Source organism: Bidens hawaiensis, unplaced genomic scaffold, assembly GCF_021521415.1.
Source record: "Bidens hawaiensis isolate Kalapana, Puna unplaced genomic scaffold, B.hawaiensis_p1.1 tig00419396_1, whole genome shotgun sequence".
In the NCBI taxonomy this organism is placed as follows: Eukaryota; Viridiplantae; Streptophyta; class Magnoliopsida; order Asterales; family Asteraceae; genus Bidens; species Bidens hawaiensis.
Genome location: NW_027504847.1, coordinates 557,501 through 575,272, shown reverse-complemented (window position 1 = coordinate 575,272; position 17,772 = coordinate 557,501). Strand labels below are relative to the sequence as shown.

Below are 17,772 nucleotides of genomic sequence, written 5' to 3'. Positions count from 1 at the left end.
GTAAGGGATACCGGTTCTTAATGGTGAGTTTGTTCAACTCGCGGTAATCAATACACATGCGAAACGATCCATCTTTCTTTTTAACGAACAACACCGGAGCACCCCAGGGCGAAGAGCTAGGGCGAATGAATCCTTTAGCAGTCAACTCTTGAAGTTGGCTTGCCAATTCTTGCATCTCAGCGGGTGCAAGACGATAAGGAGATTTAGCTACGGGGGAAGCACCAGGGACAAGATCAATACGGAACTCGACTTCACGAGCGGGAGGGATACCAGGAAGATCATCAGGAAAAACTTCAGGGAAATCACGCACAACAGGGATATCGCGAAGCTTCTTCTCTTCAGCAGGTTTAACCACATGGGCTAGAAATGCAATACACCTTTTCCTCATGAGTCTTCGGGCTTCGGCGCAAGACATAAGTTTAAGACCGCGGGAGGGTTTTTCGCCGTAGATGTGAAGATCACCATTTTCTCGAGGTATGCGTATCAACTTCTTGGCGCAAATAACTTCGGCGCGATTATGCGAAAGCCAGTCCATACCAATGATAACATCAAAGCTTCCAAGAGGCATAGGGATGAGGTCAATCAGAAAATCGTTTTCATTAAGGTTAAGCGTACAATCTTTAATCACTGAGTTAATTAAAATAGTTTCACCATTAGCCAATTCAACTGAAAAATTCTCTTTTAAATCGCTGCGCGGTCGCGCGAGCTTCTGCTCGAAGGCGCGAGAGATAAAACTTCGATCGGCGCCAGTATCAAAAAGTACAGAAGCATAAAATCCGTTAAGCAAAAATGTACCATTAACTACGTCATTATTCGCTTGCGCTTGGTGCGCGGTTATGTTAAAAGCTCGTCCACGCGTCACTTGGTTCGAAATCTGGTTCACCGGATTCGCTTGTGTGATTTGCACTTGTAGTCTCGGGCACGCGTTTCGAAAATGACTGGGATCACCGCAGTTAAAGCACGATCTGGGTCGTGGGTTTTGGTAGGTTGGTTGTGGGTTCTGCGGGTAGACTGGTGGTGTTGGCGCAATTGGATTGGCGAGAAGGACTCTACAGTTTTCTGTAAGGTGACCAGCGCGGCCACATCGGGTACAAAGTCGACATGGGACTTGAGGTGGGTGGTGAAATCTACAGGTTGGGCAAAAGGGATGGTTTCCTGTGTAAGGTTTCTTAGTTGGCGGGGCAGGGAGTGCTGGATTGGTTAAGGCATAGTTGTGGACTACAGGAGGTGTTGGGTAAGCTGACAGAGGGTTAGGCGCGTAAACTGGAGGTTGATAAATGGGTTGCTGGACAATGGGCGGGTTGGTAAGCGCATAGGCCTTGCGCCTGCGCTTGAGGTTGTTACGGTTTGAGGGTTCAGGTTTGGTTTCTGTTGGTTCAGGGGCAGTCTTGGTGAGTTTGGTCTTTTCTGTTCCCCGCAGGAACAGGGTTCCTACTCTGACATGGTTGTCGCTGAGCACAGCGGCCAACTCGATGGCGTCAGAGAGGGTTACTGGGTTTCTGGCCCATACAGAATCTTGAATTTCCATGGGGAGACCCCCAAGGAATTTCTCTATGGCTCGGCGGGAAGGGGTAACAAGGTGAGGGACCAGTAAGCTTAGCTCGTGGAAGCGCGTCGCGTACTCGCGCGCTTCACCGCTGTATTGCTTCAAGTTCCAGAATTCTTCCTCCAGGCGCTTAACTTCGTTGGGAGGGCAGAATTCTCGCGTCAGAATTTCCTTAAATTCCTCCCAGAGCATGCTGGAAGCAGCTTCTGCGCCACGCGCATGAGCTACTCCATTCCACCATGTAAGCGCTCTAGATTCCAGGACACTAGAAGCATATAGGGTTCGTCTGTCTGAGGGGCATTGGGTGTGGAGGAAAGCGTTTTCGATTTTCTCAAGCCACTGGAGCATCACGGTGGCTCCTTCAAGACCTGTGAACTTTGGAGGGTTACCCGCGTTAAAGGATTTAATGTTGTAACTAGAGGTGTTGGTATTGTTTTGGCTCAAAGCTTGGGCTATTGCGGCGGCCATTTCCTGGGAACGTTGCTGTCTACGCATGCGCGAGGCTTCTCTCCTCTGAAATCGGCGAGATAGCGGAGGCATTCTATAAAAATTTTAATTTTAGTTAATATCTTGGTTTTATCGCAAAGTATAACTTTATAAAGCTTGGTTTCGCAGAGTTAGATACTATCAAAAGTTAAAGTAGATTAAATGACCCTAAATGCAGACTTAATAAAGGTAACAAATTCGAATCAAGAAATCGACAATTCATGTATCACCATGACTTTCTGAATTCCCAATTTAAAATGACGAGTAAACGAGTATTGGAGATTGACGATTCATGTATCACCATGACTTTTCAATCCTCAATATAAAATATACAAGAAAATGAGTATTGGAGGTTGACAATTCATGTATCACCATGACTTTTCAAGTCTCCAACCTCAGAACATAATCGTAAATGGAAATTGAAAATCAACTATTCATGTATCACCATGACTTTTCGGATTTTCAATCCCAACAAACGAATATGTAAGTAAAATCAATAAAAATCGAAATTCAACAAAAATCGAAATATCGCGAAATAAAACATAAAATCATATACTGCGCAAGCGCGAGCATATTCATAAATAACGAGTAATTAACAATAAGCGCGCAAACATGAGATTTCTCTCATGCGCGAGAAGGGACTCTTAGGTATTCTAGGCCGTTACGTCTAACCACCTATCCTAAAGTCAACGAGCTCTGATACCAATCTGTAACACCCCGACCAAAGGCGGATTATACATCGGGGCACCACATATTGTTTCATTACTCGTGACACTATTGGGTGTCAATATTTAATAAATACATTCATTCGCGCACGCGCAAAGTAAACACAAATAACATAAATCAACATAAATCAATATATTATAAGGCAAAATATTCGAACAACAATAACTTGTCTTGATACATTTTAATCTAGGTCCAAAATAAAGAAAACTTCCTACGTGTCCACAAGCTCCAAAACAGCTACTGCAAACCTGAACATGTGTTAAAATAAACGTCAAACACTTGCGTGTTGGTGAGAAATCAAGTTTAATACAATACATAGATAACAATAAATCTGCGCGCAACATGTGTATGTCTGGTTTTCAACAAGGGTGTAATCTGATCGGGATCAACTCTAAGATTCATAGACTGCCAGTGCTCACAATTGAGCTCACAAACAAGACAAACTGTGCATGTGCAAACAAAAGAGAAAATCATAAACGATAGTTCTCCCGTGTTCATCTAATGGTACCATGAAAACTGCGGAATAGACCGACAAGACGGTTAATGATCCACACATACAAATAAACAGCCAAGTCTACGTCCTCAACACATGGGATACTGCGCGACTAAAGTTCATAAACAAGTTTAAGACTCTAAGTTTGTATGAACACATGAACATCCCAAAACATTAAAAGCAAAAAGGGATTAGGTACGAGATTACTCACTTGATAAACGATGCGGTGTAAGATAAAGCAAGAACCAACTTTAAATAAGCACAAGTTAACCTATAATTAAAGATTATTGTTTTAACGATTGGTTTTAAGTCTTGAATATAAGTTAGCATAATTAATAAGTAAATTATTATATACAATATATATTACCGGAAAAGCAGGGCAGAACAGGGAGGAAGACGGAGGCAGAGAGGGAGGCGGCAGAGAGCAAGGAAAACAGGAGAGATTAAGTGTTTGTGTGTGTAGTGTTAGGAAAAATAATACTATTATTTATAGAGAAACCCTAGGGGACACAATCCCTAGAAAAAGGGGAAAAGATCTCAAAAAGTAAAAGATTCCAAAAGCAAAAGATATCAAAAGATATGGCAGCTGCAGGGGGCAAGATAAAGCTGTCAGGGAACAGTAAAAAGCATGGGCGGGTCAGATAAAGGTACTGGTCAAGCATGGCAAAAGCAGATCTTAAAAGATAATGTCAGTCACTTTATCTGCCAACCAATGGGGTTGGTGCGCATGCTGCGCCGAAAGTAACTTTTCAGACATAAAGCAGATTAGGTCAACAGCACAAAAGATAAGACAACACAAAAGCAAACGGCTAGATTCAACAGAAGGAAACTCAAAGGGTTTAGCGCGAGAAGGCTAAGGCGCGAAGGCAGACACAGAAGGTCAAGAGAGCGCGAGCGCGAAGGCAGACAGAACTAACCTTAACGCGTCGCGGAAAGAACTACATTTCTAAGCGTGCCGCGGGAAGAATCACATTTCTTAGCGCGCCGCGGGAGGAACTAAAATTCCTAGCGCGCCGCGGGAAGAACTATAATTCTTCGCGCGTCGAGGGATGAACTACGATTCTTAGCGCGCTGCGAGAAGAACTACAAATCCTTAGCGCGCTGCGAGAAGAGTTCGTCTCGCGTATCGCTGAAACAGGTGGTCTTCACGCAGGATTCCTTGCAAGGGGTCTGCGCAGACAACCTTAGGCGGGAAGGAACAAAAGAGTTAGAAGAAAAAAAGAGGAAAACAAGGCTTAAGGGCGGGACGGCGACAAGAGGGAAAAGAAGGCGGAAAGAGAGAAGGAGAGGGACGGCGGAAAGAAAGAGAGAGAGAAAGAGGCGGGAAGGAAAATATTTTATTATTATTAAAAATAAAATAAATATTAAATCATAAAAGAAAGAGATCGGGTCAGAGAAACGGGTACCTGGGTCGGGTCGGATTCAGGGCAGATGTCACAATAGTTTGCAACGAGCCTTTTGATAACCTTCGTCATCCACAATCAAATCCCAATTCTTCCATATGTCTTGGTTGCGGTTATGGTTGACTACCGTAACAACCCTTGGGTCCTCCGTAACAGGAACGGGGGCAACAAAAGCACTCTTCTTAGCCTTCTTGTTAGTTTTTTTGATGGGTGCCATAATAATATTTAGTTGGATGGTCGGGTAAAGGAACGGGTTTGCTAAAGGAGTAGTATTTTAGTTTGTTTTTGAGTTTGGTGGTAAAACAAGTGGCGGAAACAAGTTATATATAGGTTTGGGCATCAAAAACCGGTTCCAACGGCTATATTACCGTTGGAACCGGTTCCAACGGATCTATTGTCTCAAAAACCGGTTCCAACGGCTATATTACCGTTGGAACCGGTTCCAACGGCTAATTGGTGTCTAAAAAACCGGTTCCAACGGCTATATTACCGTTGGAACCGGTTCCAACGGCTAGTTTGACTTTTGTTTGACCCTTCAAAAAAAACCCGTCGGAACCGGTTTTCCAGGTACGAACCGAACCGGTTCCAATTAAGAACCGGGTAGGAACCGGGTTGGAACTGATACTGACATACAAATAGGAGAACCGGGTACGATTTTCGGGTACAAAAATACCCAAACCGGGTATTGTACCAACCGGGTTGGAACTGGAACCGGTTTCGGTTCGGTTCCACCAGTTAGGTTCCGGAACCGGTTTTTTTGTGCACGTCTAGTTTGTATATCAAGATCTTCCATCCATACTTGAAGCCCACATCAACGGGGCTTGTTATTCATTCATCCGCCCCTTGTCACATAGAGCCAGACCTTGAAGTTTGAAGCCTATTTTAGTTTTATATGATTCTTCATGTAACTATAAATATATATACATACATACATACATGTGTGTATTCTTTAAGTTTTTATTTTGTATTTTATTCATGGGCTTAAATTATGTGATCCAAAAATGTTCTTAAGATATGTTCATCATCCAATTTTCTACTTTTGCATCTTTAAAATAATTGATTTAATTTCCTTCTAATATAATATACATATATGATACCTATACAACATTACACGAATAATCTTAAACTCATAGAAAAGTTTATTATATATGTATATGGATAGTGTATTTTGAGAGTTTGTGTCATTATCATCATTTTTGTTATATAAAATATCATTTAAAGTGGATTAAAATAATAATTATGTGTTGTCAAAGTGGTTGACTGAAAGTGTGAACTAGGGTTTGCAAGTTTGATTCCCATATATGTAAAATAATGAATTTATAGTTTTTTTTATATATTAATTATGTCTCTAATTCATTAACAAAAACATAACTCTCATCCACTTTTTCTCTTTTTTTTTCCGTCATGAGCTAGCTCAGATGGTCAGAGGTTTTCCACTAGATGATTTTCTTTTAGGGAGGTTCCCGGTTCAATCTATACACCGGATTTTGTAAATACGAGCAAGCACCACTAGGAATGATTCGAACATAGAGTGAGAAAAAGACTGACAAGTGTTATGACCATTTGAAAAAGATATCGATGTCACCGAGCTAACCTCGTTCATAATATTGGGAACACAAATAAAAAACTATTATCAATTGTTTTCTTCACTCTTGAGCAATCTCTCCATTTTACTACGAGAAAATATTAAATTAATTGAGAAAAAAAAACATATTTAATTTATAGAAAAGGTCCTCTAGAAAGAAAAAAAAAATCTACAACACAATAAAATAAACTATTGTTCAAACCCTACATATATATATAGACACACTACACACAGAATTAATAGCATCTTCACCACCCATTTTCTCTCACTCTGTGTAGTGTTTCTCTCTCTAAAGATCAAGGTGGATCACCGGAGACATGGGAAGAGGGCCCTTCCGGCCGATGAATCGGAGGACAACCCACACGAATACCGACAAGATTATGAAGAAGAAGAACACCAAATGTTCCCAGTTTACTCCCCTAGATCTCAACAAGACATGTCCGCAATAGTCTTTGCTCTTTCTCAAGTAATCGGAACCACCACCACCACCTCGGGTGGCGGTGGTGGCAGTGACATAGCTTACTCCACTTCTACTACACCTAACCAACCTCCACAAGGTCAAGAGCTAGGTAAAACTTTCTAAATTCATCCATTGTATAATATATAGTTTTGTATATAATAATTTTATAGAAACCCTAATTGGTCTTAATTTTGTATGTACAATCTTAACATTATGTCACACTTATTGATGTTAATGTAGCTAGCCACATTATTTCACTTTAGCTAGCTAGGGTTGGTTTTAATAAATTTAAGGGATGGACCAAACGAATTAGGGCTTTGTATAATTACAATGACTTTAATGTTGGTTAAGCTCCACACTTAATTATAAGGAATTGATGAAATGTTTAAATTATACCCTCTACATTGTTACACAAAATGCACAGGGTTGATTAATACTTTCCATTTATTATAAGTAAGAAAAGTTAATTATCATCCAATACTTACAAACTTCTAATTTTGACAAACTAAAAATATGACCAAAATTTGTTATTTTTACAAGTTTGCTTAGTTAGTCTTTGAAGATTTATATTACATATAGTTGTTGTAGTGGTGATCTAGTCTTAAAGTCATTAGCCAAGTAGAATAAAGTATTTATGTTTTAAAGTGGTGATTTATGTCTTATAATTTCTTCAAAACCTGAAAATATGATTGTGTAATAAAGTGAACCCAAGGAGGAGACACTATAGAGGAGTGAGGCAAAGACCATGGGGAAAATGGGCTGCGGAAATCCGTGATCCTCAAAAGGCGGCAAGAGTGTGGCTTGGGACATTCGAGACAGCCGAAGCAGCCGCACTTGCATATGATGAAGCGGCCCTTCGGTTTAAAGGAACCAAAGCAAAGCTCAATTTCCCCGAAAGAGTTCAGGGAAGGCCAGAATTAAGTCACTTCATGACTCGTCCCCAGTTACAAATGCCACATCGTCCTGTTCAAAATTCTCAAACGCCTCATCTTCAGCCTCCATATCAAAGCACGTACCCTAACATTCAAGACTACACGCAATTCTTTTATGGTGCTAACGAGCATGGGATGTCTACATCGGATACAAATGTTGCGAATTATAGTACTTCGTCTTCCACGGATATGGGTAATTCATCAAGTGTTGACCCTTCACAATATTGGCAAGATTTTGATCCATCAAATCAATCATGAGATCCATAGTTCAATGTGATCATATTGAGATATATTTAATGATGGTGGAGGATATGATTAGATTTTGACAAGATAAGAATTCTACAAGTGTTCCTTTAAATTGGTGTTTTTTTTCTATTTCAAGTGAGCCTAACTATGGAACTTTTATGACTACCTTTTTGTTAATTTGCATGATTCCTTTTCCATTTGAAAGAAGATATATATCCCATGTCGCAATATGATTGTTAATGCTTATATTTTGTGGGGCACATTAATTTTATAACCAATAATCTATTAAGAACTTGCGAGAACTAATATAATAATATATATATTTGTACATAGTGCATAAAAGATGATTAAAGTAGTGGAAACGGGAGCTTATAACAATTACGTAACTGTCTTATATATCACATAAAAGCTTCATGTAAAAATGCATTTTACGATATTCACACTTCTTAACATATTCTTAAACATTTGTGTATAATGAATATACCTACAATGTTTATGACAACAAGTCAACAATTCAGCAACAAACATTTGATTTGGTGTTTGAAAAAAGTTTTGTTAAGTACATATATTGGCACACCTACTATCTACTACTAAAATTTGTAAAGTTAAAAATTGTCACCAATCTATTTAAATTTTTGTCCTATTTTTATCTTAACCAAGTCATGGATCATGTTTCAATATCCCTTTGTCATGAATAAAGTACAAACTGATCATATTTTCACTGATCACATTTTCCGAACAATCATCGAAATATTAAGCATGCAAATCCGTAACTCGGGCATTAGGAACAACGTTTTCATGAGAACCGTTTTACTACAAAACAAATGAGTATCACTGACTGACTGCTAATTAAATCCAAAAAAATCTGCCAATACACATGTTTTATGTATTCATATATATTGACACATGTAAGCATACATAGTATGTGTACTTGTGTAAGTTTGTTGATTGATTGATTAAGTGAGTAGTATTAGTTAATTTCTTAGTTTTCCGGCCAGAGAACCGCGCCTTCCGGTGATTATTATTTTTGAGCAACAAAAGAAAAAAATTATTAAATCTCTAACAAGAAGAAGAAACATACTAAACATAAAAGATTAATACTTTTCTTTTTTCACAAAAAAATGTAGTAATATTTATTTATCTTTAGATGAAATTTAGAACATTCTAAGACTAACACAAAGCAAAGATCATTGAAAGAAAATTAACATGGGAGAAATTAAAAGCAAGAAAATAAGATAACTTCCCTGAGAAGCTAAACATGTCTGACAATAATAATATGACTAAGTTAATATATATATGTCAATCCTCAAAAGGTGCCGACGACGTCCACCACCGCCACCACCAACTTTCATCATTGTACGTGTGTGTGTTAGATATATGTATATATATATATATAGATACACAGGTTAATGAAGTTGGTTTCTGGAATAAAAGGACCATAGGTTTATATATGATCATGTATGAATAAGAAGACTTTTAAGGAAGCAGAATGCGGCTGTTATTGACAAATACGATACCATCATAACATATACCTAACAGTAATTTACATGGGAAATTTAATAAAATTCATATTATATATAATTTACTATAAAACGATTACAATAAAGTGTCAGGCAAACGGGCAACAAGCTACGCCGCAACTCTCTTTTGAATAGCAAAGCTAATCTTGCTAAAAATTTATAGAAATAAATGTAGGAAGAAAAATACATGTTGTTTAGATAGTGATATATACACACATGTGACATGTCTATATTAAATTATTGTTTTGAGTTTTTATGCTAAATTGTTTAGCATATGTATATTTTTTAACATACATAATTGGCTAGGCATAGTATGTATTCATGCATCTAATAGGTAATTGGGGTGTATAAAGTCGGTTTTGTTCGGTTACGAGGGCTTAACCATACTCATAACTAAATGGTCGGTTAACTATCAGTTATGGGTCGATTTTGTTAATTGTCAAATCTATTTTTCCCTTGTTTTAGTTGGAACTACTTTGGGTATGGTGTTCCAAGGTTAGCGACAACGCTACAAGCTTGGTTGTGATGTTTCAAACTTGGTTATCGATAGTTGCAATATATATATATATATATAGGATCAGGATCATAAAAGAACTTTTTTTAAAATTTAGAACTATGAAAACCATTTTTAATCACAAAAACATCAAAAAATCATAAAATAAAAAAAAACACAAAAATGAAAAAAATAAAAAAACTAAAATTTTTATTTTATCATCCCGGTTTCATACAAAAAACTCGGTTTAGCTAAATTATATACACATATGTATAATATATACATATATGTACATTTACATGTTTTTTATACACATATGTATAATTTAAGATAAATGATACTATACATATGTGTATATTACGTAACTAAAGATTAAATAAAGTTATACATATGTTTATAATACGACGTTTTTTTTAATGAAATCGGAACGAAATATAAGAATTTTGGTTTTTTTTTCACTTTTTTAAAATTTTTGTTATCTTTTTTATGATTTTTTAAATGTGTTTTTAGTGGTTCAAAATGGTTCTCAAAGTTCTCAATTTGCAAAGATTTCTCTTTGGATTCTTACCATATATATATATATATACATATATATATATATACATATATATATATATATATATACATATATATATATATATATATTCGAAGTTGGATAAAGAGGTATAAAATATTGAAAATAAAGAAGTGGAATTTTGAAAAACATAAACGAGGTTTAGTTTAGTAGGGTTACTTTCAGTTAATAGAGACACGTTAACCATATAACCAAAAACGAATGATCGGTTAATCATGTTAACATAATTATAACCATCGGTTTTGTTTGATTATGATAATTTCGGTTAATTTTTTCAATTAACGCTTCGGATTTCATTTATGGTTTGGTTTTTCTCATCCCTAATTATTTTATATTTCAATTTATTAACTAAGTGTTGTAGTTTTATATTCTAAGAGTATGTGTATCAGAATATGTTTAATTACAACCTGTTTTTTTTTTAATTTGTACGTACCCACAAGCTTTTACATGTTCTAATATATTTAAGTGCATATGACTAAATATACACTACATATAATATGTGTAGTATGAACATGTTTCGCATGTATAAACAATTATTATAGCTTATAGTTTTTATTTACATATGGGCATATTGTGAAAATAACTTTTACTATACCGGTTGTATATTACAATATTGTACATAAATATTATTTTTTATTAGATAAGTTTTATAAATATGCATAATATGCATATATTTGTATCTATATTTTTACTATGGTGGCGTTGCGATCTACTTATATACATGCATTATCAATGAAAACATATTTTAGAACTCACAAACCTATATTGTTCGTATCTTCATACATGTTAATGTTATAAGATACACATAAATGTAAACAATATCATTTAACACCAATTATTATAAAACTGACTATGCGACGCATATCTGGTCATAAAAAGGCCTTTTGCAACCAATTTATGATCAAAATGCGGTCACAAAAATCCCAATAGGTAATCTCGCTCCGTTGCTATGTGTGTGATCATAAGTGTTTTACTCGTAAATTTTGTGACCATTTTCTCTGATTGTGAGTTAGATCGCAATTACCTAGCTATTGTCTAACAGTGATATATATTATATAAAAATATCTATTTATTATATTAACACTTATACATATATATGCATTGTTCTTTGTATACATGCATATGACTTATTGATGAAACTTTCTAATCCATCTACAGTACTATATGTGTGCCATTATTGGTGTTAGCAAACATATTATCGAGTACTAGGCTTTCATTTTTCAAAGTCTAGTTACAAAGGATTTAACATTTTATGTATACATATATATTACTGAACTCATGTTTATAAACGTTGGTTAAAAGCACATGCATAGTTTAGATATTTGCCGATTTAAGTAATTAATTTCATTAAGTTTTACAAAGGTTTTGCCAAATACTTTAACAATATAAATGTCATATGAAAAGAACCAATTTAAAGTAATTATTACATTCATTGCACGAGTCATTTGAAATTAATTAATATATTTTTCAAAGGAACGCTTACAAACTCTACGTCAGATAATCACACGTGTATTTATCACAGCTTTCACTCTTTTCGTTGGAAAAATTATTTTACTTTTAGAATTCTGATAAAGCAATATATCTTCTAATTATTAGCTAATTAATTAATAACGATGTGGATTTTCTATGTAAGAAATAAGGGAAAATTCTTAAAATAAGCGTTTATGAAAACGTTTTTCAAGTTTTATGTGTCATTTGCAAAAAAATTTCAAAATAAGTATTACAAACTAGTTGTGACGAGTAGTTTATGATTACACACGAATAGTTTGTAGAATCAATTATAACTTGCCACGTGCTCTTAAACTAACCATAACGAGCAGTTTCACTAATTATTTACTCGTCACGACTAAATATGTTTCATGTATCGTAATCAACGCACACGAGTAATTCATAAGTCCTTTAGTCGCGACGAATAGTTTACCAGGTTTACATTCCCTACATGAATAGTTTATTAGTAGTTAACTCGCCGCGACTAGTTTAACCTTACAATCTACTCGTCGCGACTAAAGAACTTATGAATTACTCGTGAGCGTTGATTACGAGGCATAAAACTTATTTAGTCGTGACGAGTAAATTGTTTGTAAATCTGCTCGTTATGGGTAGTTAAATACGCGTGTTAAGTTTTAATTGGTTATACAAACTACTCGTCACGACTAGATTATAATACCTATTTTGGGAATTACTTGCAAACGGCACTTAAAACCTGAAAAACGTTTTCGTAAACGCTAATTTTAAGAATTTTGCCAATAAAGTATGCTTTATTAAATATTTGTCCGTTAATTTTGTAAGTGGTATGTTTATAAAAAATAAATAAACCTTTTATAGTTAAGGAATTAAATCATTCAAAATATTAAAACTTATGTAAAAGTCCTAACATTCATGAGTTTTTTTCTAATAAAAACTAGCAAAACCTTTTTTTAGAACGACTTTCTTTTGTGATTAGCTACCACACTCTTCAATTTTGAGAGTCTCGTTGTCTCACATTGGCAAGACTATGTTGTCTTAACCGGGCTCACGCTAGCTTCAATGTTTGGCTTGGGCGTTCCCCCACGAAACCATAGTACCGCCGGCTGACGCCTGACAGTCGTCGTGCCGCCACAAGAGTAGAACTCTCTGGCGTCACACATCGGGGTGGGCTCAGGATCCGAACTGACAACCTCACAAGACATAGCTCAAATATTTCATTGTTAATATCCTCCAAAGTGACTTAAGTGGGAATCGAACTTGGGTTTCTCCACTGAAGTAATATTAATTATAAATATAAATTATATTATGAATATTTTGGAAGGCAGAGAATTTTAATAATAAAATTGTATTATTAGGATATGAAAAAAGGTGGTATATGTTTTAACGTTCTGATCATGATCGATCAGCCTGTTTTCCTTGCCGAAATGTCTTACTTTGCTGTCTTATCCATTTGACTCCTTGAACAGGTACATATATCGGATTTGTATTCATGGGTATTATTATTCAACACGACTCAATATAGACTTTAATGAACCTGATCAGCCTTTTTGAAGATGTTGGAAACATCCAAAAAAAACATTTTTGTATAAACATTTAGAGCATGTGTTATTCACTTATTTGATAAAAACTAAAGTTTAAACTATTGATCAATAATAGCATTAGAGCATTCTCACTTCTCACCAAGTCTTCCATATTAATGTAAGTATGTTTTCTACATTATATATAGTAGTTGTGAGTGAAGAATGTAAAGAAACTTTTTGTTGATAAATGATAAGTAAATTTGGAGAAAAAATGTTCGTGCTTTAGAACCTTTTAATGTTTTTTGAAAGTGGTTGTGAGAGGATGGGAGAAAAAAAGAATATAAAAGTATAAAAAGATATCTAATTGAAAAAGAAGAGAAAATATAATTTTTTTTAGTATAATTATAGAGATAAAGATAGAGATGATGCTAAAAATGCTCTTTTACCTTGTATATATATATATATAGAGTTGTTTTGTATAAAAATAATTTTAAGTAAGAATTACAATGTTGTATAAGACTTTTTTTTATAACGACGACTTTCTTTGTGTGTCAGGTCATCGAATTTGAAGAATCTCGTTGTTCCTCTCTAGCTTTTTTTTTTAAAGGCAATGCAAAATCAAATTAAAACAAACAGTTAACCTCCAGCTTCTAGCTGGAGGACAACCAATGAGTACAAAAAGGAAAAACAAACAATAGCCTAAACAATAAAACACACTCAGACCATATAAGAAACATGAGACTTCAACCAAGATAGCTAATCTAACTCTTTGAGTAATGATCTAGACTTTATCCAGTATAACAAATTAGTCTTGATCCCTTCCAAATCCAGCGCCTTAGAGGAAGCCCTATGGTTGAAAATCTTCGCATTCCTTTACTTCAAAATGCACCAAATCAAGGAATAAATTATAGCCAAAAGAACCCTCTTCTCAGAACAAGAAAACGTTGTGAAGCAACTTCAAACAACTATTCTGAGGAGCTAAAGCTAGTAAAGTCCCAGCCACACCACAAAGAAACAACCCTCCATACCTCAGTAGCCGGACACATTCTAGACTATGTTGTCTAAAGTAGACCCACACTGACTTCAGAGTTTGGCTTGGACATTGCCCCAGAAAACCATACCGCCGACTACTATATGATAGTCATTGTGCTACCACAAGAGTGGTACGAAATCTGGATTCGAACTGACAACTTCACAATGCCTAGCTCAAATATTTCATTGCTATAATCCACAAAAAATGACAAGAATCGATCTTGGGTCTTTGGGTTCTCCAATGGATTAACTGTAATAATCAATACAATAACTGAACTATATAATTGCACTTCATTATATTATATTATCATCACATACAAATACGTTTTAACCGTTTCATACATTTAAAAAAACAATTTGATATAGCTCACCAAAATAAAAACGATAAATTTTGATTGAACTCTCAATATTAATAACTATAAAAGTATAAATCTAAAAACTGACTACAAACTCATACTTATAATCATAATAGTCACAACTTTTCTCAGGTTATATAAAACCATGACTCTAAACAAATAGAGATGGGCCGATATCCTAATTAAACAATAAATAAAACACTCATGTTATCTAGTAATCAGATTATTTAACCGTCAAAACTATAAGAAAACAACATTAAAATACCAATGTCAATACTAACAATAAAAATTTAAAAGATTGTAATTCCATTTACAGTCAATATAACTTTAGGAAGATAATAATAATATTAATAATCAAATAACATAGATCAAAATGTAACAAACAACATTACACAAGAATAAAATTTTACCCCCTCATATCACAAAATTTTGTCCTCTCATTAACTCAGACGTCACAGTATTATTCTTTTCCACTCTTATGCGGTTTTCATTATTTCATACAATCTTGTGTATACCGACGTTCAGATCCGAGGATATGGATATGAGGAGGGGGAGAGAGTGATGCCATGCGGCTTTGAACACGCGTTTTTGGGGAGCTTTGATGGACTGTGAAGGTTTTTTGGAGTTGAACCTGATATCAAATATGTGTATCATTGGGTCTGCTGAACCCGAGGTTAAGTGATACCCATCTGGTGACCATGCCTGGTTAATCAAGGCGGATTGAGACTCGCTGCTTTCTTGTTTCCAGCCGAATTCATGGAGTTCGGTTCGTCTTAATCGGATGTCAAATAGTCGTAGCTGCCTCTCTGGAGTACTGCAATTACAAGTATAAGTATAATTATAATTATAAAAATATACATTTAGCAGTAAGAATGAATAAAAACTTTTTTAATATGTGGTTTTTTAAATCTTTTTAGTTCCATTTTCTCTCATACAATAAAAATAATAAGGAAAATTCCCAATATGACCCTTTTATAGAGAGAAAATGTATTTTACCCCAAAATTCTTCAAAGATTCCCAAAATTAACCACAAAATATGGACTGAGGCGACACGTTGGGATAAGATCTAACGAAATTTTTAGACCAATTATAATTTGGCACGTGTAAGAATTCCTGACAAGCCGGCCAAATTTTTGAGGATATTGAGGGAGCCGTCCATATTTTCTCACTAAATATTTATCTCAAAAGCAGCCTTCCCAGACGGTTTTTTAATGTTTCCTAACTTATCCGTCCAAATTTTGAAAACCTTGAAAACTGTTCCTTTAAATTCCGTCTTCCAAGACGCATTTGAGACGAATTTGTACCAAGGAGACGAGATTATGGTTTTGTTCTTATAAGTTGAAATCTCGTCCACACACTGACAAGATTTATTTCTAATCCGTCCACACGACAAGATTTAAGTTTAATCCATCCACACCGACAAGATTAATGATGATATATAAAAACATGAAAAATAAGGAAAATTAATTCATAAAAAATATTTATATTACATGTCAGTGTGGACGGATTACACTTAAATCTTGTTCGTTAACAATTTTAAAAATTTTTACACTATTATTATTTAATTTGACTTTTCTCTAATAACCTTCGTTCGTTAATGTTTTTAAAATCCTAATCACACAATTATGTTTTATTTTTTCTTGTCAACATTCCGATATTTTATTGAAAACGGAGTTGTATTAAAAAAAAGAATTTTTTGGTTTTGTAAACTATACCGAGTACCAGTACCGTTACCAAACTGATACCAACAAAAGTACCGGCATTTGTTTATCATTTAACTTGATTTTTTCTTTGAAAACTTGCGTCCGTTAGTTTTCTTGAAAATCAAATTACCTACCGGTATTCATTTTTATGTTTTTCGATTGACATAAAAACGTGTTGGTACCCTTTGATATTTTGGATTTTCTCTTTTGGTTGCTACACCGAGTACCAGTAACGTAACGAACCGAAACTGATTTAAGAGACAATTTCCAAAATATTAATGGAGTATGTGTACCGAACTGAAATTGCACCAGACTTGAACCAGTTATATATATGGTCCGGCTCTTGGACCTATGTTCGGTTCAAATAGTGAAATGGCAAGAAGCGGGTCAACAGTCAACAGTGTTCAGTATTTTACCTGGTCTGCACCATAAAGAGATTGAAGTCACACGGATTCGGTACAACACTCATACACTTGCTTTCAATCTGGTGCTTGTAATCCGCTCTCCCCGTTTGTAAATCGAACCCAATAATCCGTTTATCTGCACCAACCGAAACCACCATCTGTTTTTGTTGCATACCCGCAACACCCATTACAGCTGATGAATGCATACTTCTATGCAACACTTTCGGTTTCCAAGAATCCTCGCCGTTTTTCTCGGTCCACTGAACAACCGCATGATCACTTACAGCTGATGAATGGCATAAACATTATGCTGTTAATGATACCCTTAACGTGTGGTTTATCTTCTAAGAAAGTTACACGCTTTTTCTGTCACAGAGAAAATTACGTATAACGGTTGCGTGTATGTTGTAAAAACTAAAAAACATATAAAAATTTATTTATTTATTTATATTCACCTCTTTTGGTTTATTTAAATTGAGGACTGATATCTGAGAGTCGCCACCGTCAGCACTGTAGACAGCGAATACGCTGCCGCCATGTGGATGCCAAGCTATATCTTCGGGCCATCTTCTTTGCTTGGTGGATGCACAGTCAGCTGTACTAAGAAGAGATGCACTTGATCTATCACTGCAACATATGCAAATTTGTAAAAGAATAAGTTAATTACACAGATGGTCCATGTGATTTGTGCAAAGTAACAGGTTTGGGTACTCACTAACTTTGAAAAGTTGCATGTTTGGGTTCGTAGTTTTAATTTTTTCACGAGTTTGGGTGTTAACACTAACTTTTGTTTAAACTTATGTTAAGTTTAGATAAAATGACCAAA

General features: G+C 35.2%; 1 protein-coding gene and 1 pseudogene across 2 annotated transcripts in view; one reads left to right on the top strand and one right to left on the bottom strand.

The window, feature by feature from the left end:
• Nucleotides 1–6,373: 6,373 nt before the first annotated feature.
• LOC143608640 (ethylene-responsive transcription factor ERF114-like) lies at nucleotides 6,374–7,997 on the top strand. The gene is made up of 2 exons (XM_077083626.1): nucleotides 6,374–6,808; nucleotides 7,402–7,997. Exons 1-2 carry the CDS (start codon nucleotides 6,640–6,642, stop codon nucleotides 7,887–7,889), a joined length of 657 nt encoding a protein of 218 aa, XP_076939741.1. The 5' UTR covers nucleotides 6,374–6,639; the 3' UTR covers nucleotides 7,890–7,997.
• A 7,254-nt stretch (nucleotides 7,998–15,251) lies between these two features.
• LOC143608636 (uncharacterized) overlaps nucleotides 15,252–17,772 on the bottom strand; it is a 17,704-nt pseudogene continuing 15,183 nt past the window's right edge. The window contains exons 5-7 of the transcript XR_013149296.1: nucleotides 17,402–17,573; nucleotides 16,959–17,312; nucleotides 15,252–15,653 (exon numbers count right to left, since the gene is read on the bottom strand). The product of XR_013149296.1 is annotated as an uncharacterized LOC143608636 (transcript). The remainder of the gene's footprint in view (nucleotides 15,654–16,958; nucleotides 17,313–17,401; nucleotides 17,574–17,772) is intronic.